Raw genomic sequence first — 23,345 nt, forward strand, 5'->3', positions numbered from 1 at the left:
AATTCAATAGGTCTATGTTGGGGTCTGAGAATTTCCATTTCCAACAAGTTCCCAGGTGATGCTGTTGCTGCTCATCTGGAGACCACACTCCGAAAAACACTGCTCTAGTCCTTCTGGAATTATGGAAAATGACTTGACATTATGTTGGAAATGGTATGAATGATAAATGTGTTTCCCAGAACATTCAATCAACCACCACCCCCAACTTGGCCACACCACACCAATGTTGCTGAAATTCATGAGACAAGGGAACCAATAAGCCGATTTTTCTTTCAAGTTAAAACTGCCCCTGGAAAGATATTGTAACCTAATGGTGTGTGTTCTGCTCTTTTTGCAGGTGCGATTAGAGTGGCCAACAGACCTTGCAGTCAATCCCATGGACAATTCATTGTATGTCTTGGATAACAACATTGTGCTGCAAATTTCTGAGAACAGGCGCGTGCGGATCATTGCAGGGCGCCCCATTCACTGCCAGGTTCCAGGCATCGATCATTTCTTGGTCAGCAAGGTGGCAATTCACTCCACTCTGGAGTCAGCTAGGGCCATCAGCATCTCCCACAGCGGGCTGCTCTTCATAGCTGAAACAGATGAGAGGAAAGTAAACCGCATTCAGCAAGTCACCACCAACGGAGAGATCTCCATCATAGCTGGTGCCCCTACTGACTGTGACTGCAAAATTGATCCCAACTGTGACTGTTTTTCAGGTATGACCTTTTTAGCGATTCAGCAGCTCCCTCTCTCTGTTTCCAAAAGAAAAACGCATATCAGAAAAGTCAAAAGGAAAACCAAAGTGTTATTTGTGAGCATTAGTATGAGCGAGTGGAGAAAGCGATGGGTTGAGGTCACATGGCTTAGTATCTGGTCATTGTTCTGCAACCAACTGACCAAGTGACCCAGGGAAAGCCACAAAACCTCCTCATGACTTGCTTACCTCATCTGGTAGAAATGTCACTTGTCTCAGTTATATCACCTTGCTGTATTGAGGATAAGCTACTATCATAAAAGTTTGATACTCCTAAGAAGTTAAAATCAGGGGCACGCTCAGTGGTCGAGCGTTCGGCTCAGGTCATGATCCTGGGGTCCTGGAATCGAGTCCTACATCAGGCTCCCTGCAGGGAGCCTGTTTCTCCCTCTGCCTATGTCTCTGCCTCTCTGTCTGTGTCTCTCATGAATAAATAAAATCTTTTTTTTAAAAAAAAAAAAAGAAGTTAAAATCACTATATGAATGTAAGATCATGATACTATTTCTACTTTGGAGAAAAGGAAACACAATAAAACCTGCCTTTACTGATTTAGCTAAGGGAAAAATGACTTCCCCTAAGTGACTTGTTTCCAAATTAATAGTGCTTGCTATTTGAAACCCAAAGAGGGATGCATGGGTAGCTCAGTCTGTTAAGCGTTCAACTCTTGATATCAGCTCAGGTCTTGAGTTCAAGTTCTGCATTGGGCTCCATGTTGGGCATGGAGCCTACTCAGAAAAAAAAAGAAAGAAAAAGAAAAAAAAAACAAAGAGACTATAGCAGACTGTGTTGAAGATACAAAGACAAAATAAAATCCCACAGTGGAGGGTTCTCAGGGCATCAGTGTGCTACTAACACTGTTTTAAAAATATCCAAAATTTTCTTCCTAGCAAATAGTACCCTTTACTTCCAACTGAAATATATATATTTTAAAAAGAATCTTTTCCCCAAAACGTGGAGTAGATATTCCAGATAGCAAACACACCTCTAAATGTCAATAGATAACATTTATTGCTGGGATGTGGAAATCCCTCCATGCTACCTGCAGTCCTATTAAACTGCTCGTCCAGGCCCAAAAGATTCTCTTAACCTTTGCCTTTTCTCGGGCCAGAGGAATCAAGAATGAGCAAATTGGTCGATATGACTTTTGATCAATATTTCCAATGTTTTCCTGGACAATTAGTTTTATACTTATTTTGCTAATTTATATCTTTCATTCAAAGCAAATCTAATGTTTATTCCAGTTATCAAATTTGATGTTCTGAATCATTGTTGCACTTACAGACTTAGTGTACTTTGATAATGTGACAATGGGAATTAGCCAAAGAAAGGTCCTCTAGGCACAGTATCATCGGAAAGTCCTAAGGTAGATCCACAGCACTGACAGGCATAAATCCCAGGAACTCTTGGCCACATTTTGTGTGGCTTCCATTATTTGCTGCTTTTGTATCTTGTGATGCAATAGATACTGAACAGCAGGATTGAGGATTTCTCAAAATTGGTGTTAACCGAGATAATTGCATCTCACTGTTTGTCTTCCCTGGTACTGACTCAAGAATTCTGAATAAGTTTCAAATTTGTCAAGGGAAGGGTATACAGAGGATATTGGTTCACCAATTGTTCCTTTTCAAATGATTTTTTTCTTTTAGAGATTTTATTTTTAAGTAATCTCTGTACCCAATGTGGGGCTCAGACCCACAACCTGAGATCAAAAGTCACATGCTCCACTGACCAAGCCAGCCAGGCACTCCTAAAATGATTCTTGATGCACAGTGATTTCTGTATGTGGTTATGTGCTTATAAATGCTTGTGATGACAATTATTAAAATCATGGTCTTTCTTTCATAGGTGATGGTGGCTATGCCAAAGATGCAAAGATGAAGGCCCCTTCCTCCTTAGCAGTGTCACCTGATGGTACCCTATATGTCGCAGACCTCGGGAACGTTCGAATTCGTACCATTAGCAGAAACCAAGCCCACCTGAATGACATGAACCTTTATGAGATTGCTTCACCTGCTGACCAGGAGCTCTATCAGTTCACTGTCAATGGAACCCACCTGCACACCTTGAACTTGATAACAAGGGACTACGTATATAACTTCACCTACAATGCCGAAGGTGACTTAGGTGCAGTTACCAGCAGCAATGGCAACTCTGTGCACATTCGCCGTGATGCAGGCGGGATGCCCCTGTGGCTTGTGGTGCCTGGCGGGCAGGTGTACTGGCTGACCATAAGCAGCAACGGAGTTCTGAAAAGAGTGTCAGCCCAAGGCTATAATCTGGCCTTGATGACCTATCCAGGAAACACGGGGCTTCTGGCTACCAAAAGTAATGAAAATGGATGGACGACTGTTTACGAGTAAGTTTCTCATTCTCAACATAGGCTTTGTTAGGCTTTTATTTGACATTGTATTATGGTGGGAAAATGGCTTAGTAATTGCTAGGTGTTGCATGCTATTTTCTCCTAAGAAACACAATTAAAAAAAAATAAAGAGTCAAGGAGAAAATTTTACCCAACTCATAGGGTTCAAACCCATTCCTCCAGAGCAGTTTTGCAGAGCATAATAATAAAAACATAGACCGAATGAAGAATCAGGTGTGGCACTGTGGGAGACAGGAATGATCTAGAAGCCCAAGTACTCAGGAAATTTACAGCATAGCTGGGAAAACAAGGTAAAATTTCATTTAAATAACAAAACTAAGAAAATGGTTCTAAAGCAACAAAGAGGCAGTGTAGCTTAACTAGTATTTATTGATCCCTGTGGGTTTTAAATGAATGAATAAATGAATGTGTGCCCAGCCTAGCTCAGCCCAACTCAGTATAAGTTGCTGTGGGAGATAATAGAAGTTAGAATATAAGAAGTGGTCTCTGGAAAGTAAATGTGAACGGGAGAGGCTGCACTCCATTGGCTGCTTCCATGAAACATAGAGCCGGACACTCCCATACAGGTTTGGGCTTCCTCGGTTTCCCTGCATAATTCAAAGAATCTGGCACACACTGGCATTCACAGACTGGATCTGTAATGACTTTGTTTAACTGGGAATTAACACAGGGTGTGTCTGACAGCAAGCTACTAGGAAGTGTCATGACACGGAAAGAGACCATTGTCCTTGCCTTTTCAAGCATGGACAACCTTGTTTGCAGGTCAACTCATTTAGAAAGCTAGTCTGCCACCACTTGGCAAGCATCTTTTCCACAAAAGGGAATTGCTGAATTTTTAACCAGTTTACTGAGGGAAGATAATCTATGGAATCTGAACCCAGAGTCTGAAATGGCATTAAAGTGGAAAAGTGTGACAAGTGGAAATGTTAAGTATGAAGGGTTCCCAGTGTGACTATTCTGTGAGGATGCAGAGAATATGAAGAGGATATGTCCAATCTCATGAAAGCCTCCTGAGGAAACGGACAAAACAATTGGCCTTCACATTTTGGATCATTTCCCAAAGAAATGCCACTTACACAAAAAAGCTGGACAGCTATTTTAGTTTCACTTAGAAACATGTATTCAGTTGTTTCTATTACAAGCCTTACCCTATTTTTTGAAAAATTTCTTACATCTTAATAACAGTAATAAAAGCCACTGTTCACTGAAGCTTTACTATGTGCCAAGTAGCAGGCTAAGTGATTTACATACATTATTTTATTAGATTCCCCCAAATAACAACGTGGGATAGGTGCTCCTGGTATGCCATTTTGTGGATGAGGAAACTGAGGCACAGAATGGTTAATTTGTTCTGATTCACACGATGAATCAGATGTCCAGGATTTAGACTCCCAAGTCTGACTCAAGAGCCCCAATTTTTAAATATACCACCCTGAAGAAAGATCAAGTTTCTAATAAGAATGTATTTTTCAAAAATTCATGCAACATCATACCACAGCTAAAATTAGGCAACTATTTTGAAAGCTAACAGTTGACTTCAGTCAAGCAACAAGAAATGGCTGAAGTATTAACTAGTTTTCAGAATAACCAGTTCAACCATTCATTCATTTAGTCATCAATTCATCATACTGTATACTTGACAGAGATACAATTTATTTGTCAATTATACTTCAACAAAACCAGAGGGGAAAAAAGCAAAAGTAACTAGTTCATTTATTTAGTCAACAGATATTTACTGAGCACTTACTCTGTGCTAGGCAGTATTCTGATACTGGGGATACAGCTGTAAACAAAACAGATAAAAATTCATACCTTTGGGTCACCTGGCTGGCTCAGGCAGTACAGCATGAGACTCTTGATCTCGGGGTCATGAGTTCAAGTCTCACATTGGTTGTGGTACCTACTTAAAATTTTAAAAGAAGTTTTCTTTAAAATATCTACCTTCATAGAGCTTACATTATACTGGAGGGAGACAAGTAAAATGTACAGAACTTCAGATGGTGATAAGTTCTATGGAAAAATGAAGCAGGGTAAGGGAGATCAAGAGTGTGAGGCAGAAGAGGTTTTTCTTTTGGGTGTGTGGTTGGAGAAGGCCTCATTAAGAAGGTGACATTTGAGTATATACTTTGAAATGGTGACTTTTATGGTATATGAATTATATCTCAATAATAATAATAATAATAATAATAATAATAATAATAAAGAGAGAGATTGGAAACAAGGAGTAAAGAATTCTTAGGAGTGCAACCACTCCAGAAAATAGTATGGAGGTTCCTCCAAAAATTAAAAATAGGACTATCCTATGATCCAGGAATCACACTACTGAGTATTTACCCAAAGAATACAAAAACACTAATTCAAAGAGATATAGCAGCATTGTTTACAATAGCCAAGATACGAAACAGACCAAGTATCAAGTATCCATCAGTGGATGAATAGATAAAGAAGGTATGTGTGTGTGTGTGCGTGCGCACACATATACGTACATACAATGGAATATCACTCAAAAAAAAGAATGAAATCTTGCCAATTGCAACAACATGTATGGAGCTAGAGAGTATAGTGCTAAGCAAAATAAGTCAGTCAGAGAAAGACAAATACCATAGGATCTCACTCATATATGGAATTTAAGAAACAAAACAAATGAGAGAGAGAGAGAGAGAGAGAGACAAACCAGGAAACAGACTCTTAACTATACAGGTCAAACTGGTGATTACCAGGGGGGAGGTGGGTGGCGGCATGGGAAAAATAGTGGATGAAGATTAAAAAGTACAATCATCATGATAAAAAATAAAATTATTAAAAACTAAAAAAAATAATATTCAACTGTGTTGAGAGAAGCTTCAAATGCAATAGCAGGTTATTTAACCAAACTTTGGGTCAAAACTATTGGCGTCACTTACAGACCTGTGGTAACTTTTTTCTAGATTTGATTTCAAGGATAAATGATAACATTGACATGGTTATAATAAGTTATGTGATGAATGTAAGAAGAAAAGAGCCCTTCTGAGGAGGTTTGCTGTAAAGAGGAGCAGAGAAATTGGGGCTGGGGGCAAGGGGAATGAAGTAAACAGAAGAAGTTTTTTTTTAATGACAGAAATAACAGTATATTTGTATACTGATGAAAATGACCCATAGAGAAGGAAAAATTGATGATACTAGATAGAGAATAGAATATGGTTGTAGTCAGATCAGGCTGTATGCCTGGTTTCCACTGGCAGCCCATCGATGCAGGCAGTGTGTGGCGAGCAGGATACTTCCAGTGACCAGACTGGGCTGGCAGTGAGTGAAAAAGATCAACATCACTATTGCCAAATAGTCAATGCTGTGCCTCTTAAGAGCTGAGCAACGCAGGCCTTCACATGGGGACAAGTATGGAATTTTGAAGCCACAAAGAGACACTAGAAGTTATTTTACTGAGGCTCAGATAGGGACATACCTTGCCTGTACGCATTGCTAGTTGGCTGGGTCTCAAGTCAGGCCTTTGAGTGTCTAGTCCAATGTTAGTGTCTAGTCTGGAAAAAAGCTGTCTTTGCCCAGGAGGCTGCCAGAGTAGCCAGGATGCCCTTGCTTGTTTCCCAAGCATCCCCCTGGCAAAGGCTTCCGCTATACTAAATGGAAAGGTCCCACACTGAGGCCAAAGCGTCAGTGCATCGCTGCTGCTGGTCCAGGCTGAGCGGTTCCACAGGCCCTTGCACTCTGCAAAAGTCAGCCACTTGAAGACACTGCATTTAACATGATTTTTTTTTAAAAAGATTTTATTTATTTATTCACGGGAGACAGAGAGAGAGAGAAAGAGGTAGAGACACAAGCTGAGGGAGAAGCAGGCTGTGGGATCGCAAGAGTGACCGTGGGAAGTCTGGGAAGTGAGATTTTCTCTCCAGTAGCAGGAAAGGGGATAGAAAGAGAGGCTAACCAGCCATTTCTTCCTTTTTCCCCCTTAACTCCAACCAGGATTATGCTGAAACCCTCCTGACCAAAAAGTATCTATGGCGAGAAAGTCCCTCTTCCTCCTGAAGCCATCCATTCTAGTGCCAAACAGCAGTCCCCAGCAAGACATGCCCCTGTCCCTTCTTAACTGCACAGAAAAGAATGAGCAATTTCCCCATCTACATAGTGCAACCATTCCTTCTTACAGTCTTCTCTGTACAACATCTGACTTCTTTCGCTTTTATCCTCCAATGCATTAGCCAGTTCTGAACACTCCTTTGAGTTTTTCTTGGTCCTCCTGAAGCTGGGAAACACAGAACTGGACCTGCTATTCTAGTCAGGGTCAGAGCCCTGCCGAGGTCAGTAAAGTATGGCCGTGCCACTGCCACCAGGCCCTCCTGAAAGAACTCGAGCATTTCCCTGAGGTGAAGAAGCTGCCTTCTGTGGCCAAAGGGGACAAATAGTTTGCCAAGGTAGAAACAGAAATTCTGTTCTGAGTTGAGACACAGAGAATCAGAGACAGAAGCAAAATTTAGCAGGATGGAGGGCTGCCACGTACAGGTAGCTAAGCCAGTAATCCATCCTGCTTTTGATTATCTGTGGCGATGGGCAGGAGAAATGACACAGATGACCCTGAACAGTGTATCATCCAAATGGGATTTTAAAATGCATCTTGTGCAGTGCTAGTATGTGGGCTTGTATCGTGTAATGTGATGTTGTTTAAATAGTTCATTGATTTTCATAATTCCGTTTGACTTGGACCAGAATCAAAATTGCACACCCCAAGTGTTAGTACTTGATGCTTGACTGCCCCTAAGCGTCCTGAATGTCACAGGGAAAGCTGACCGCAGAGAAATGGCTAACAGAGAGGTGACTGTCAAGGCAGGAATACCGACCAAATGAGGCAAGGTTTTGGCCCAAGGGGGCTGGCAGGTTCCTAATTGCAATGACCCTGCCACAGCGAGGGCCCAAGGGAGGGGCCCAGCAACTCACATAGCGGGCAAGCTGTCTTTGCCCAGGAGGCTGCCAGAGTAGCCAGGATGCCCTTGCTTGTTTCCCAAGCATCCCCCTGCCAAGGCTTCCGCTATACTAAATGGAAAGGTCCCACACTGAGGCCAAAGCGTCAGTGCATCGCTGCTGCTGGTCCAGGCTGAGCGAGCGGTTCCACAGGCCCTTGCACTCTGCAAAAGCCAGCCACTTGAAGACACTGTGCATTTAACATGATTTTTTAAAAAAGATTTTATTTATTTATTCACGGGAGACATAGAGAGAGAGAAAGAGGTAGAGACACAAGCTAAGGGAGAAGCAGGCTCCATGCAGGGAGCCCAACATGGGACTCAATCGCGGGACTCCAGGATCACGCCCTGGGCTGAAGGCAGGCGCCCAACCACTGAGCCACCCGGGCTGCCCTAACATGATTTTTTGATCGCTGGTCTTCCATATTCTCTCTCTTTCTAGACTTTGTTAGCACATCCCCACCACCACCATCCCACCGACCCCCCAAAAAAGATTGGAAGTAGGGGGAGGAGCAAGGTAAACAAGCCACGTCTCTGGGTGAGATAGTTGCCTGGGTGTAGGATGTGATTCCCATGTAGACCTGGTTATGTAAATAGTCCAAACACATCAAAATGTTTCCAGTGTTTTCTGGAATCTCAGAGTAAAGAGGGAGCTAAGGCACCATGAGGTCCAGCCTCCAGTCTTCAGGCAGGCAAAGGATTTCAGTTAAGCAAAAACAGAGAACTGTCAACTGTTCCTTCAGGTCTCCAGAGACAGAGAGTCTCCACACCTTTGCTCAGTCACCTCTCCATGTATGTGCTTTATGGCCTTGATAAGGATCAAGACTGGACAGACAGAACTGTCATGGGTCATGCTGGGGACACCTACAGTAGAGACAGGGAGTAAACAGAAGGAAGCGAGTCTCCTGGCAGAAAAAGTTTCGGGGGCTGGTAAGGAAGATTAGCTGAGTGCACAGGACGTGTACGGAAGCTGGGCCTGGCCTCCCCACACCACCACCGCTGGCTCTGTCTCTTCTCTAAGCATATTGGCTCTCGTGTCCACCCATCGCTTCCATTTCCACTGGTATCACCTTATTTCACTCACTCAACAAGTAGACGTAGCGAGAACTTGCTCTTGCCAGATACCGAGACTACGGGCATGGATGTCACATAGGTGCCTGTCCTCTGTGGATACAAGTTTACAGCCTAGTAAGGAAGACACGTTCCAATGATTACAATCATAACACATTTAAGAAAGGCAAGAAGCCCCCATGTTCTTAGACAAATGAAAGCTGTAGCCTTCCAACTGGCCTCCCTGCTCCACATATCCTCTTTCAAGATTTGCTGCCGCCAAAGTACTGCTTTAATCATACTGTTCTCTCCTTGGAAAGTCCTCTGTGCCTCTTCATTCTCGACTGACTGCCTGCTTTCCTCCAGAAGCTGGTGCCCCACTTCCCCTATGCTCTGGTTACAACATGCCTCCCAGGCTTATCCCCCACTACCCTTCTGGGGGAACCTTGTGCCCCAACAACCCAGTCCTTTTCATGGACATCCCATCCACCTGCATGCTTTTCTTCATGCTGTCACCTCTCTTTGGAATGCCTTCTTCTCCACCCCCATCTCTACCTAGCAAAGGATTGAGCTCTACCTCCCTTCCAGAATTCAAATACCACCTCCTTCTCTTCCTTCCTCTCTGCTTGGCCCAGCTGGAAATGACTTCTGCCTCCTCTGAGCTTCAACAGCTTGTTTGCAGAAGCACATGGCAATATTCTGGCATTAGAGTGATTTGTGTGAATGTCTTATCTGCCCCACTAGACTTTGAATTTCATTCGGCACTGTATCTCTGGTACCCAGCACAAGACTGATACTTATTGAATAAAGAACAAGTGGAGATAGAAGGGCATTATGGACTTGGAGCTGAATCAAAGGAAGCCAAATGAAGTTATTGGTGAGGAAGGGGAATCCAGTATTTCCTAGAGAATGATTATTAGGTTGGTCAGGTTTCTGACATGAGTGGGTAAAAACGGTCTGTTTCCCTTTAAAAAAATAAGTAATGAATTTCCCTTCTGTAATCTTGAATATCTTTTAAAAAGCAAAGGTAGGGGAGCTTCTAGTTTTTACTCTGCGTGGCTTAGCTCTGGCTTAAATTGTCCTCAAGGGAAAAGGGCAGGCTATCCCTTATGAGAAAATATCAGACCAAATGTATTTTTAATAATGTGTAAATATCACCCTACCCCAACTAAACTATATGCTCCTCAAGGACAAGAATGAATTCTGAACTTCCTTTATAAATGTTGTCTTTTCTCTAACGGGGCATGTCTGCGTGCACGTGCACATGCATGCACGCGTGCACATACACACACGTGCACACAGCCTATTGAGGTGCTGAGCAAAACAATAGTTATACTTAATACTTCACTGATCAGTGTCCTGTGAGACCCTCATTATGGAATTCTGTAAAATCAGGACAGGAAGGGACAATCTGATGGCAAATCTCCTCTTACCAGACCCACTTCTAATGAATATGAAGGCAACGGTCATCACCTGATCACACAATTCACCAGCCAGAATTTGCAGGCCTGGTTAAGCGAGTGCTACTGCCAGCCCTGGGAAGGAGGGGCTTGCTGCCATGTTGTGGCCTGAGGGGATCAGCTGCAGCATATTGGCTTGTACTCTGCACCAAAGGATGCAGGCACCAAAGGGAAACACACAGCATAAGAGGTTTTGATTAAACTTGTATCTTTGACATTCAGTCTGGAAACATGCATTCCCCTGTGATGGAGAGAAAAAAACTCAAGCAAGCCATACGAAATCAAAGGCTCCCTTTATTTCTTAGCCATTTTTGAGCAATCTTTCCAAAGTTGTAGGAATTAGCCACTGATGAGTTCTTTCGCCTGTCACTCTCGCTTTGGAAATGACTTCACAAAAAAGAAGTAGGCCTGTGTTTAGACCGAGGGCCATCCAAATAAATGACAGAGACACCAACACTTAAGATACCACCAAATGTGATTGTTATGACCGACTGCCAGAATTGGGGTCTGTGTGTTGGGTAACGTGCTTCAGGGATAGTTTGGGGGGGTTCCCCTTCATTTTTATTGAGATATAATTGACCCATCGCACTGCAGAAATGTAAGGTGTACAGCCTAATTCCCTGACTTACATATAATACTGAGAAATGATTACCAAAACAGGTTTAGTTAATATCCATCATCTCGTAGATACAAAAAAAGAGAGAAATGGTTTTTTCCTTCTGATGAGAACTTTGGGGGTCTACCCTCTTAGTGACTGTCCTGTGTACCATACATCAGCGTTAGCTGTAGTCATCGTGTTGTACATCACCTCCCCAGTACTTATGGATCTTGAAGCTGGAACTTTTGTATCCTTTGACTACCTTCCTTCAACTTCCCCACCCACCCCATGTCTGGTAACCACAAATCTGATCTCTTCTGATGTTGGTACATGTGGGCCTTTTTTTATTTTTATTTTTTAGATTCTACATGTAGGTGAGATCACACACTATTTGTCATTGTCTGACATCTTTCACTTAGCGTTATGCCCTCCAGGTCAAGTGCTTTGTTTATGATAGAGTTAAAGTCAGATACACACTTTCAAAACAAAGATGCCTGTCCAGCCACAGAAAGGAAATCAGGCAATATGACTTTCCAGCTACCCAGCAACTGGACAGGGCCGTGGAAAATTCTACCTAATCCCCACCAGGAAAGATTCAGGCAGCCACCTCCCAGCTAGATCTATCCATGTAATTACAATCTTATCTAGGACTATTCATCTTTCCTCTCCAAATGTACTCCTGTCAATTTGGGAAGTCGGGATGGGAACAGAGTATATAGGATCATGGTTGTGCTCTAGGGACTAAGCTTTGAAACATATAATCTCAGATAAACAGCACCAGTGACTGAGTTTAAAAGTATTTGGTGGGGGGTGGGAGGGTTTGGAAACCAGATTTATCCACAGGGCACTGCTAAGTTTCATTGAATATTTGGCCCTGGTCCCTCTGCTCATGGATGGCTCAAATGACATCTGATTTTGTCATCTTGCCCTGAGGAGTGACACAACCACTATCTTCACTTTAAGATGAAATTTTGCTTTTAAAACAAGAGGTTCTGTGAGCGAAAAAGAAGGAAACTGCCCCCAAGCTGGAAAGCCCATCGGGCACTTACATGCATAGCAATTTAGGTCAGATTACCTGAGGAATGATGATGGTTGACCTTGCCACGGTTTGAGGAAACCACTTGGCAATCAGGAAGGGTAATCCAATGAGGCAAAGTTGCTGTCGATGGATGTCAAGCAGAAAGGCACTGCCTGCATAATCTAGGCTGTGGGGCCCCAGGCTCCCTGGTGAGGAAGGCAGTTTCCTTCTATCTGCTGCCTGGAAATACTTCCCTACCAGGAAAAGCAGCTTGGTACCTTGGGATAATTAAAGGTAGACGTATTCCTCTCCTAGAAGGAAGACCACGCAGACAAGGTTGAGGCTGGGCTGGGCATTCCAGCCTTTCCATGGTCCTTTCTCATCAGGGGCCTGCCTTTTGCAGTCACAGAGCCCCAGAGCAGACCAGGGGCAAATGAGCTGAGCCAGGGTCAGGGCTGTGCCATTAAGCTCAGGCACAAACAGCACCCTTCAGTCTTTTCCTTGATAACGAGGCTAGGGCGGCACAGTAGCAACACACCAACAACCTTTTTGATGAAAATCCATTGACACAGAAGATGCAGCCAATTAAACAATTGGGCGTGGCATGTCTGTGATATCAACTGACCTACTTGATTGTTTTCATTTGCACGCACGCCTGTTTAAACTGATAGCACATGTGCGTACGTGCACACGCTCGTATACCCATTGCACCGAACTTGAGGTGGCATTGCGTATAGCCCCAAGTTCAGTTCTGTCTGATAAAATAAGGTCCAGCCCCTTTGCCCAAGCCTACCAAACGCTGGTCTAGGTTTTAAAATTTGAGCAACTACCCAGGCTTAGTTCTTTAAAACCTAGTGAACTAACACTAAATCACTATGCCATTTTGCATAATTGTCGGGGGAGGAAATAGTAGAGCCAGACTTTGCCATTGTGTCCAGGCTGTATCCTACTCACTTTGGGTAAAAAGAATTTAATTGTTTAACATTTTAAAAGCAAATAAAAGTGCTTAAATATTTTGTAATTTGCAACTTGAAAAGAAAACAGTAATGGGTTTCCAAGTGCATGTCTTTACTTTTAATGAAGTGTTTATTTTTCATGGTTCTATTGGCAATAAAAGAACAGCTCCACATCAAAAGCCTTCAGGGAAGCAGTTTCCATTTGGAGGACAGTGAGATTGACAATCATTCTGATTTTTTTTTAAAAAAAAAAGTAAACTCACTAGACTATATTTCCAGATATAGGTTATTGCCTATTATCCCAGGTAATTATTTTTTTGTCTCTTACTCATATAGGCAAATTACAACGCATTATGTACTATACTCTAAAACGATTTTTTTAGAAAAATTAAGTGACACAGAGATCAGGGGGCTCCAGAATGTTTTAATGAACATGTTTCCATTATCCTCTGTGCTTGTTCATTTTGTTGTAAGAATGATTCATTCATTTCAAATTTGGCAACTTAAACAGCAGCAAATATAATTTTCCTATCACAATGCAAAATCAGTTTATTGCCCTTCCAGACACTGGGGGCCGGCTGTGCCTCCTTTTCCTTTGCCAATAGCACCCTCTGCTGGGTTTTGTTATCCATCACATCTAGTGGGATCGACCCAAATTGCAAACGGAGGCCTCCCTGCAACATTACACACAGCAGGACATGATTCATAAATCAGTTTTCCACCCTGGTGATTCATTACCAGATATATTTTTTCTGTAAAACAGCACAGCTCAAGGAAGTCATCAAGAATTCAGAAGCTGCAAGAAATACCTTCGTTTGATTAATCATCTCTCTGACCTTTTTCTTCTTATTGAACAAGGTTAATAATACTTGTTATCACTCAAAGTTAAACTGTATTAGCTGCCAAGTGATTTTTATTTGCAAAGGCCTGTTATCACTGCCAAGAGGCTTCAAAGTTGGGATTGGTTACATTCCTCAGGTATGACCCCGAGGGACATCTGACCAATGCAACATTTCCCACTGGAGAGGTCAGCAGCTTTCACAGTGACCTGGAGAAGCTGACAAAAGTGGAATTAGATACTTCCAACCGTGAAAATGTCCTCATGTCAACCAACTTGACAGCAACTAGTACCATATATATTTTAAAACAAGGTAAGGATACTTCCCACTTCACCTGACTGTAATAGCACCTTTCTGAACTTTTACCATCAAACCTCTGCACACCATTAATCAATAGAATTCATTTCTGGCTGCGAAGGTGGCTTCTTATTTTCCAGCTATGGAGGCTGAAATCCAAATAAAATCACACCTTTCACAAAGTTCGTGTAGCAACATTGGGCCACATCTCTGTGGGAGCTGTGAGGTTCAATCCCTGCCAAATCTTCTCTCCCTTCAAGTCATTTCCCAACACCCAGCTGTTTGTGAAGCTCTTTTAGGCTCTGATTGGGTTATATTAAAGAAATGAAGCCTGTGCCCCACCTGAGATTAGCATTCTAGATCAATGCTGACGTGGGTGAATAAATAGGATGAATTGGGATACGGCACCAAGCAGGAAAGTAAGTGAAATGAGAGCATCAAAATCCCATTCTAGCCAGAGATAAAAGTAAGAATGGAAGAAAAAGGAAGGGAGGGAGAGAGAGAGAAGAAAACAGAAAGGGAGGGAAGACGGGAGGGAAGGTTGCATTTGGAAGTAATGTCTCAGAAGCTAGAGGGACATGGACAGAGAAATTGTTTTCTCTCTGCCTGGTCATTAAGGACCAATTCTGTTGTTAGGTTGTGGGGCCAGACACAGAACTGCCCAGAGTTCAGGCTCACTGAAAGGATCGGTAGCAGCCTTTGTCGGTGTACTCACTTTGTGGGGTGCGATAGCCATGCCCATGTCCTCAGGCGGTCAGGATGTGGAGGTGAACTTCCTCTTCTCCTTCTGGCTCCCACCATAGCAAACCGAGGAGGCCAATCCACCAAGTCAGAGAAGGATTTTGTGAGGGAATTCTTTAAAAGTGAAAGAGACAAGCCAAAAACAGCCTGCAGCATTCGGCAGGAATCTTTTATCCAAGAAACAAGATACCCCAGCTATGAAAATAACAAGGCCCACATGGACAGAGAGCGCTTGTGCCTGTGAGAGCGGCTGCCCAGCCCCGAGGGCAGTTGGGTCCCCAGGCGAGCCACCTGCTCAGCCTTCGTGCGGTCGCCTCCGGAAGCTAAACTTTCTCTTCTCTGCTTCCTGCACTTCCCTTTCCTCCCCTCTTCCCCCTTTGCCCCTCCGCCTACAGAAAATACCCAGAGCACCTATCGGGTGAGTCCAGACGGCTCCCTACGCGTCACCTTTGCCAGCGGGATGGAGATCAGCCTCAGCTCCGAGCCCCACATCTTGGCCGGGGCCGTGAACCCCACCCTGGGCAAATGCAACATCTCCCTGCCCGGAGAGCACAACGCCAACCTCATCGAGTGGCGGCAGCGCAAGGAGCAAAACAGAGGCAACATTTCGGCTTTCGAAAGGAGACTGAGGGTAAGGCTTGACCTCACAGAGACACAAAACTTTTGTTTGCTGTTGGAAAACTGCAGAGCTGCCCTAATCAGAAGTCCCATTGCAACCCAGCGTTTCTAGGTGACTGACTGGCTTATATGATACACTAATTCAAGAGAGGGTGCTAATGGCTGATAATGGTTCAGTATCCTTAAATGAACATTCTAATAGGAGCTTTCTTTGTCATTAGCCAGCTAAAGTGCTCTAATAGTAGCAATTTCAGGCACCAAAGAAAGTCTGGGTGGAGAAATGTGTTTAGTCAGGAGGCCCTCCAGAATCGCTCACAGTGTGCCGGGGAGATGGTTATCGGGCTCCCTACATGGACCCAGCTCCCTACTCTGGGGGTACTTCATACTTTATGTGGCAAGAGCAGGTAGGCGCAAACACAAGGATGCAGGACATGAGGCAACCTTTGGACAGAGGCAAATTAAAAGGAAAACTCGGTGAATGATATCATTACTGTGAATACATTACTAAGGGCCAGAGGGTGAAGGACTAGTCCTGAGATTGGATTAGCCAGTCAGTGCTCAGAGAGGGCTTCCCAGAGGAAATCGAAGGTCTGGGGGCTTTCAAGTCCTTACCAGGCACAGCTGACTGCCGTCAGCCAGAGATCTCCATCAGGCCTGCCTTTCTGCAGCCCACAAAGCCTACAACCACCACAGCACTGTGTCTACCTGTCCCTTCTCAAACATTAACCAATGTTAGGATGATGTGACCAACTCTCCAAATATAGTAACATTCAATATCAGCCCCAGAGCAACTGCCAGCCCCAGGGAAACAATCACTCACAATTGAGGCCAGGCCTGCTTTCAGCACCTGTGTCACGCCGGGACACCTGAGAAGCTTGCATTTTCTTCACTCACGGTACAAACTCGCTCACGGTGAAAACGTGGTAACCTTTAGGCTGTGGAAATACGACGCCAGACAACCACCCAGTTCCGACCAGAAACGGTCCAACCAGTCCAGAGGCGCGATAAGGACAAAATAATCCACGACAGTATATTCCTTTACAACCAGTTCTGTTGGCAACACATAGACTCCGACTTCAGTGGTCTTTGTAATGCCGCTAGAGTTATCTATATGCAGAAGGCAATTTGTATGTTTTGATTCTATCCTGTTGCTAGTCTCTATCCAAGCATTTACTGCTGATGTGCCACTGAACTGAGAAGTAAAACCAGTCCACATAGTCACATGCACATCTCTGTGTGGGAGGCAGTCAGGGTTTCTGTCAGAAGTCTAGAAATGGGATCTCCTGGGTAGGATCCCTTTGACGTGGCTTAAGAAATGTCTTTATTGGGGTGGCTGGGTGGCTCAGTCAGTTAAGTGTCTGACTCGTGATCTCGGCTCAGGTCTCAATCTCAGGGTTGTGAGTTCAAGCCCCAAGTTAGGTTCCATGCTGGGTGTGGAGCCTACTTAATAAAAAACAAAACAAAAAAAAAAAAGAAATGCCTTTATTTTCTTCACCTATGAAATGAAAATATCATACTAAAGTAAGAACCATCTACATAAGGCTTATCAGTTTCACGGATTCACCACAGAATATTTGCATCAAAGAAATGAACTCTTAGTGCCTCCCCCAGTTTATAGCCTCAATAAAACATTATGAACCAGATCATACACTGTGTGCCTTTGGGTTTTCCTATTCTTTAGGATAACCCATCCTGTACTATGTGACTTTGGGATTCTCCACTTTCTAAGATAACCCACCATTCTCTCCCCTCCATGTGCACAGATAATGAAGAAATTATAAACTATAATTTACACCTCATATCCCAGAGTGTCCTTCATGTTGAAAAGCTAATGGTCATAAAACATCTAGGGGCTCTGTAGTGTTAAGGAGTTAAGTGTTATTTAGTGAATTCTACTTACAATTGACCCATTTCCCTTCCTGTGGTATAGTTGAGCAGATCTGTGGAACTGCTTAGAAGCAGGACCTTCTCTGTTACGTGACTTCTAGGGTACTTCCTGAGGTCCTGCCACAGAATGGAGCCCCTTATCAACTGAGCAGTGTAACCATGCATGTCCCTAGAAACCTAACAGCAATCCTTTACATATGTTTAGGGCTTTAGAGTTAACAAAATGCTTTCATAGCCAGGATTTTATTTGATCACCACAACCATCAATTGTTTTTATTCCCAATTTACAGATAAGGAGACTAAGGCCCAGAGAGGTTAAGTGATTTGCCCAAAGTCAAACAGCTATTCAGGATCAGAGCCAGCACTACAATGCAGGTCTTCACCTAGCACAGCACTCTTTCCACTACATCATGCTGTGCTGCCTTGTTCCTTAAAATAATTAATCTATAAATCATTGCCCCACTCAGTGGAGCCACCTTGGCAGGGCCTGACTCCTCATTTCAATGCTGACAAAAAGAGACAAATAATCGACTCTAATGTACTGGCAAGTGTGGGTGGTACAGGACAACTGGCTAGCCTCCAGGCAGGGGAAATGTGGAAGAGGCAAGCGAAGGGAAACTGTTTAACTGGCTAATTCTTACCTTCTCTCCCCATCCTTCTGCATTTTTTTATACTGCTGCCTCAGTTTCCCCATATTAGGCAAATCTAATTTAACGGAAGGAATATATTCCCCTCGTGTAGGTGTGAATCCAATTTAGGCAAAGCAAATTGTCTTCCCCTGCTGAGTTTATTATTTCAGAGATGGTGCCCCTTCGTTTCTGGAAGCTTTTCAAGGGGCAAGCAGATGGCACGAGATGTAACGTTCCCTCTTCCTGGGCCAGATATACAGTGACCCATTTGTAAGCATACATGTAAGGAATAAGCCTCTCTGACACCCTCAAGTACCTCAAGGCCTTGGACTGCATCATTTATTTCTCCTGGTGGAGCAGCCATTTCAGAGGGAGAACAAGTCGGGGTCCCAGAGCTCTTGAGACGGAATACCAGGTTCAGATAGTCACACAACATCGAAACCTCATGCTGTACTGTAGGAAATAGGACTCTTCTTTAAAAACAAACAAACAAAGGTATGATTGTGATTTTTAATTGTGCTTGGGCAGCAGGTCATAAAACACTAATTGTTCGGACACAAAATGACAGGTTCATTTAAAGGCACATTTGGTTAAGATGATGGACATTCCATAAAGCTACCTATCACATCCACTCTAGACCTTCTAGCTCGAAGAAAAAGCAGAAAAGGATAGACATCTCTCTTGGAGAGAAAGCAACAAGGATTGCTCTTCTCCAATGACTGGTGGGGGGTTTTCATACAAAGTCAGGATCCCCTTCAAGGTGAGCAAGGCAGACTGCTGAAAAACGTGATTTCCTGCTCAGCCTCGGCAAGCAAGGGATTTGTTACCTCTGGGCCATCCTGCACCAGCTCCATTAAGTGAAATAAATCACATTAACATCCTGAGATTTCCTTTATTTTAAAAATCCATTTCCCCCCAACCTGAGTTGTGTTTGAATCATCTTCCTTGCAAAGTACTTTTACATCCAGTCCATGTATCTTATCTGCTGCATCAGCCTGTCCCCATAAATACATTTCCCTGGACAATGGAGAAATTAGAGCACAGATAACAATGGAAGCAGTTGTAAAGGAATTGGACATTCACCAACAGCAAACCAGTTTAGGAACTTCACCCAGATTGCACCTAGCCACATCCACAGATAATAACACCGTTATAGGAGACAGATCCCAGTACTGGATCCCAGAGCTCTTTACAAGATTTCACAGACTGAGATGTGAGGTTACAGCCAAACCCCTGCACTGCAGCCTCCTTTATGAAAAGGAAAAAAAAATCCAGGAAGCTTAGCACTTCAAACCAAAGTCATAAAATCAAGTAAGATGATTATATGTTTACAAGCAAAATGAAGCAAAGACTAACCTAAAACCCTCACAATTGATTTTTGTCCCCTCTTCACTCAAAGATAACTGAGAACGGGGTAGATTGGTTTTTCAATGCAACATGTGAACGTTCATACGTGATCTGCGCTCTGAAAGGGCAAACAAGCCCAGATGCAACACAGGGTCCCAGGCTGACAAATGATGGGGAGTTTGGGAGGCAGCCAAGAGGGTTCCAGCATCTCCCTCCATTCTCAGAAAATGCCTTTGCTGACAGGGCACTCAGCTGCTGGCTGCTCAGAGCTGCAGTTCACATTTGCTTCATGCTATTTTAACTTCCTTCTCCCCAGGTCAGCTGGAGGGATTTATTTTGTGAAAATTTAGATAAGGAGTCTGCTTGCAGATAGATTAATCTATTTAAAAATATATATCTGTGGTTCTCAGTCCCAAGTAACAGTGCATCTTACCCCTAAGGAGTCACCTGGAGACAGGAGATTTTAGGCAACTGGGCAGAATTGGGTTTTTTTGGGTCAGCGAATTCTTGGGGCCTTCAAATACTAGAAGCTACTCTACTTGTTAATCTTGAGTCAATTCCACTAAGACAACTAGAAAGAAAGTATTATTTCACATATTATTCCACATGCATATAAACGTTAATAATTTGGCATAAAAAATTTCAAGTGTCTGCTGTATGATTACACAAATGAATTCACCAACAGGAAAGTATTTAAACAAGAACAAATTAATATAATGCAGAAAACCTCCAAGTTAAATGATATAGCAGAAGTCAGGTGGGCAAAATGAACAAGATTTTGAGGAAGAACTGGTATGCCCATACTTTTGTGCCACTTTTCACATCTATGAAGTGAGGATATGGGCTATGCAATCTCTATCATTAGTAGCCTTATCACAATTGAGCATAATTACAGCAGCTAACATTCACTGAGGTCTTACTATGTATATGGCCATGTATTAGCTCATTTAGTACTCATAACATTTTATCCGGTGGGTTCTATTATTACCATCCTCATTTTACAGATTAAGAAACTGGCACAGAGACAGGGTGCCTGGTTGCCTCAGTCAGTCAAGCATCCAACTCTTGATTTCAGCTTGGGCCATAAGCTCAGGGTTGTTAGATCAAGCCCCATGTCAAGCCCTGCATTGGTCTTAGCTCTAGGCATGGGCCCTGCTTAAGATTCTCTCTTTCCCTCTCCCTCTGCAACCCCTTCTCTAAGAAAGGAAGAAAGAAAGGAAGGAAGGAAGAAAGGAAGGAAGAGAGAGGTCGCACATAACTAGTATGTGGTGATAGCAGGATTTGAACCCAGGCAGGTCAATTCAATAGCCCATGTCTCAAGATCCCTACTAGCACTAAGATATTGTGGACTGGCAAGGTAAGGAAGTTGTCTTGGGAGTCAATAAGAAAAAAGAGGTAAAAGGAAAATCCAGATGGGGTAGTAGCAGCTGATGCTAACACGAAATACATGCCTTATTAGTTTATAGGCAAATCTGTGAAATAAAAGCAAGGCTAAGTATAGTTTTGATTGTCAGCCTAACAATGATCAATTAAAAATAAAATCTGTAGCATTGTACTGATTAATTTCTAAAAATCAAGTACTAATTACCTTAAAACCAGTGAGCGTAGAGTAGCATGTACTAATTTAAAATAGACTGTGATTTTTCTATCCATTCTCATAAATTCAAGGAAATTAAATACAGTGTGTCTCCCAGTGATGTGATTATTTGGCCCATCTCACTTATTCATCTTCTGATTTTTTCAGCAAAAATTAACAGGGTAATTCAGTGGCATTGTGAGCTGAAATGCCAGACAGCATCCTTGAAAATTCAGCCTTCTCTTCTTTGTAGAAGAAATCATGGGGCACTTGAGTGGCTCAGTAAGTTAAGTGGCCAGCTGTTGATTTTGACTCAGGTCATGATCTCAGGGTCCTGGGATCCAGCCCCATGTGAGCCTCCATGCTCAGTGGGGAGTCTGCTTGAGGATTCTCTCTTCCTCTGCTCCTCCCCCTGCTATTTCTGTCTAAAATAAATAAATAAATATTTTTTAAAAAATTAATTGACATAATCATAGCTTAGAATTCAACACATTTTGTGTATGTGTTTATATATATTTATATAATAATAAAATATATAAAAGATATTAAGTTGAACCATAGCAAATTGCCCTTCTTATAGGCTAAAAACAGTCAAATATCAGTAAACAACTTAATATATCTGTATCCTACTAATTGAATGAGTCTTGTATTGGAAGGGTTGAAAGGAGTTTTTCTTAAGCAATTAAAACACGAATTCCTAGGAAGAAGCGAGAAAAGGCTCTGAGTGGAGACAAAGGCACTTTTCTTTGGAGCTTCTGCTTGTACCCACCCTTTCCAAGCACTTTTGATTTCTGCTAGAAACACAACCCATGGTTCCCCAGGGCACTCACTTCCCTCTTTCCTTTCTGGTCCAAGTATGAACAAAAAGCAAGCCCTCCTCCTTACTTCTCCTTAGCAAAGCTGAAAAAAAAAATATAAGGGAACCAAAGGATGAATTAAAGCACAGATACTTTTTCCCCTATGAAAAATTGTTACCAAGTCCAACTTTCTTACCCCAACATACAGCTCATAAGTTGCCAAATCCAGAGGTCTCATTCAATGTGCGTCCTTATCCAAAGAGACAAGAAACCCATTTTAACTTGGGGCTATTACCAAATTTCACCTCTTTCTTTGTCCCCTCTTTTCCAGCACAAGAATTAGTATAGACCGTTTGGAGGAAGAGTATGTTGGGGAGATAAACAATTTCCTTCTACCCTTTTAAGTTCTTTGGCTGGTGTAATAATTAAACTGACATAGAATAGATTGAGGAGGAGAAAAACAAACATAAGTCTAACAACATGTATACCTACTGTGTATATGAGAGACCCAGGGAAACTGAGTAGTTCCCCAATTAGCTAAAGCCAATACCTTAAGTAACATCTCCAGCTAAAGACAAAAGATGTGGGAGGTGCGGAGTCAGTTATGGGAGGTTACCAGGAAAGTGACAATAAAAAAGGATGCAGTTGTTGTGCAGTTTTAAATCCTCACCTTCTCTGTTGCTAAAAGTTTCTAGAGATTTAGTCATTCCCCACTTTCTGGTACAGAGAGACACCCTTACAAATAGAAATTCCCCTTATAAATACAAATGGGTAACTTCACAGCTTTTTAAAGAGCTTCTCCTTGTAGCTGTTTCTTAAAAATAATCAGCCTAAAATAATCCTTATGCCAAAGAGGCATATTTTGGAATGGCAAATTCTGCTCCTGTGCAAGTGGAAATAAAGATCATGGCCCACACTTGGGTCAAAGGCGATTGTTGTCTTTCAGGCAAACTAGTGTTCCTATAAATGTGGAGCTTTCCCAACCTTGCTTATGACCCCAATAGCCATAGGCAGTCAGCTTAAGTTTGGATTCCTGACAAAATGGCTGGAGTATGTAAGCACTCAAGGATAAGAATGGAGCAGCCCACCTGGACAAGCATACTCCTTCCCAGCCTTCTCACACATAGTATCCACAGGAGATTTGGGGGTACTGTGTGACATCTTCTGTTCCTTCACCCGCCTTTCAGCTTTTAGCCATTTTACATTACCTTCTCTTTTGGGTTCCTGGACCCAATTCCAATGTGGGAAGTGGAGTTCCCCACATCAACAAGCAAGTCTTGGAACATGAGCCGGCTGTCCTACAATTCAATTCAATTCTGACACTATTTACCAATAAATAACATCAGATTCCATGGGTTTTCAGTCCTACAAAACTGTCTCCTGCCTGCTACTTCAGATGCCAGTCACCATGCCCAAGTTGTTGCCAGTGCTTCTGATGGACAGGCTATAAATGAGATGTTCCC

The 23,345-nt window shown here is 42.8% G+C and overlaps 1 protein-coding gene across 3 annotated transcripts in view; it reads left to right on the forward strand.

Annotated features, from left to right (window-relative positions):
* Nucleotides 1-23,345, forward strand: part of TENM1 (teneurin transmembrane protein 1) — a 794,498-nt gene that overhangs the window by 749,017 nt on the left and 22,136 nt on the right. For all 3 annotated transcript variants that reach the window (XM_077888554.1, XM_077888556.1, XM_077888557.1), the window contains 4 exons: nt 338-704; nt 2,589-3,099; nt 14,130-14,302; nt 15,424-15,659. In XM_077888554.1, coding sequence (XP_077744680.1) covers nt 338-704; nt 2,589-3,099; nt 14,130-14,302; nt 15,424-15,659 — 1,287 coding nt within the window. The remainder of the gene's footprint in view (nt 1-337; nt 705-2,588; nt 3,100-14,129; nt 14,303-15,423; nt 15,660-23,345) is intronic.

Source organism: Canis aureus, chromosome X (assembly GCF_053574225.1).
Source record: "Canis aureus isolate CA01 chromosome X, VMU_Caureus_v.1.0, whole genome shotgun sequence".
Classification (NCBI taxonomy): Eukaryota; Metazoa; Chordata; class Mammalia; order Carnivora; family Canidae; genus Canis; species Canis aureus.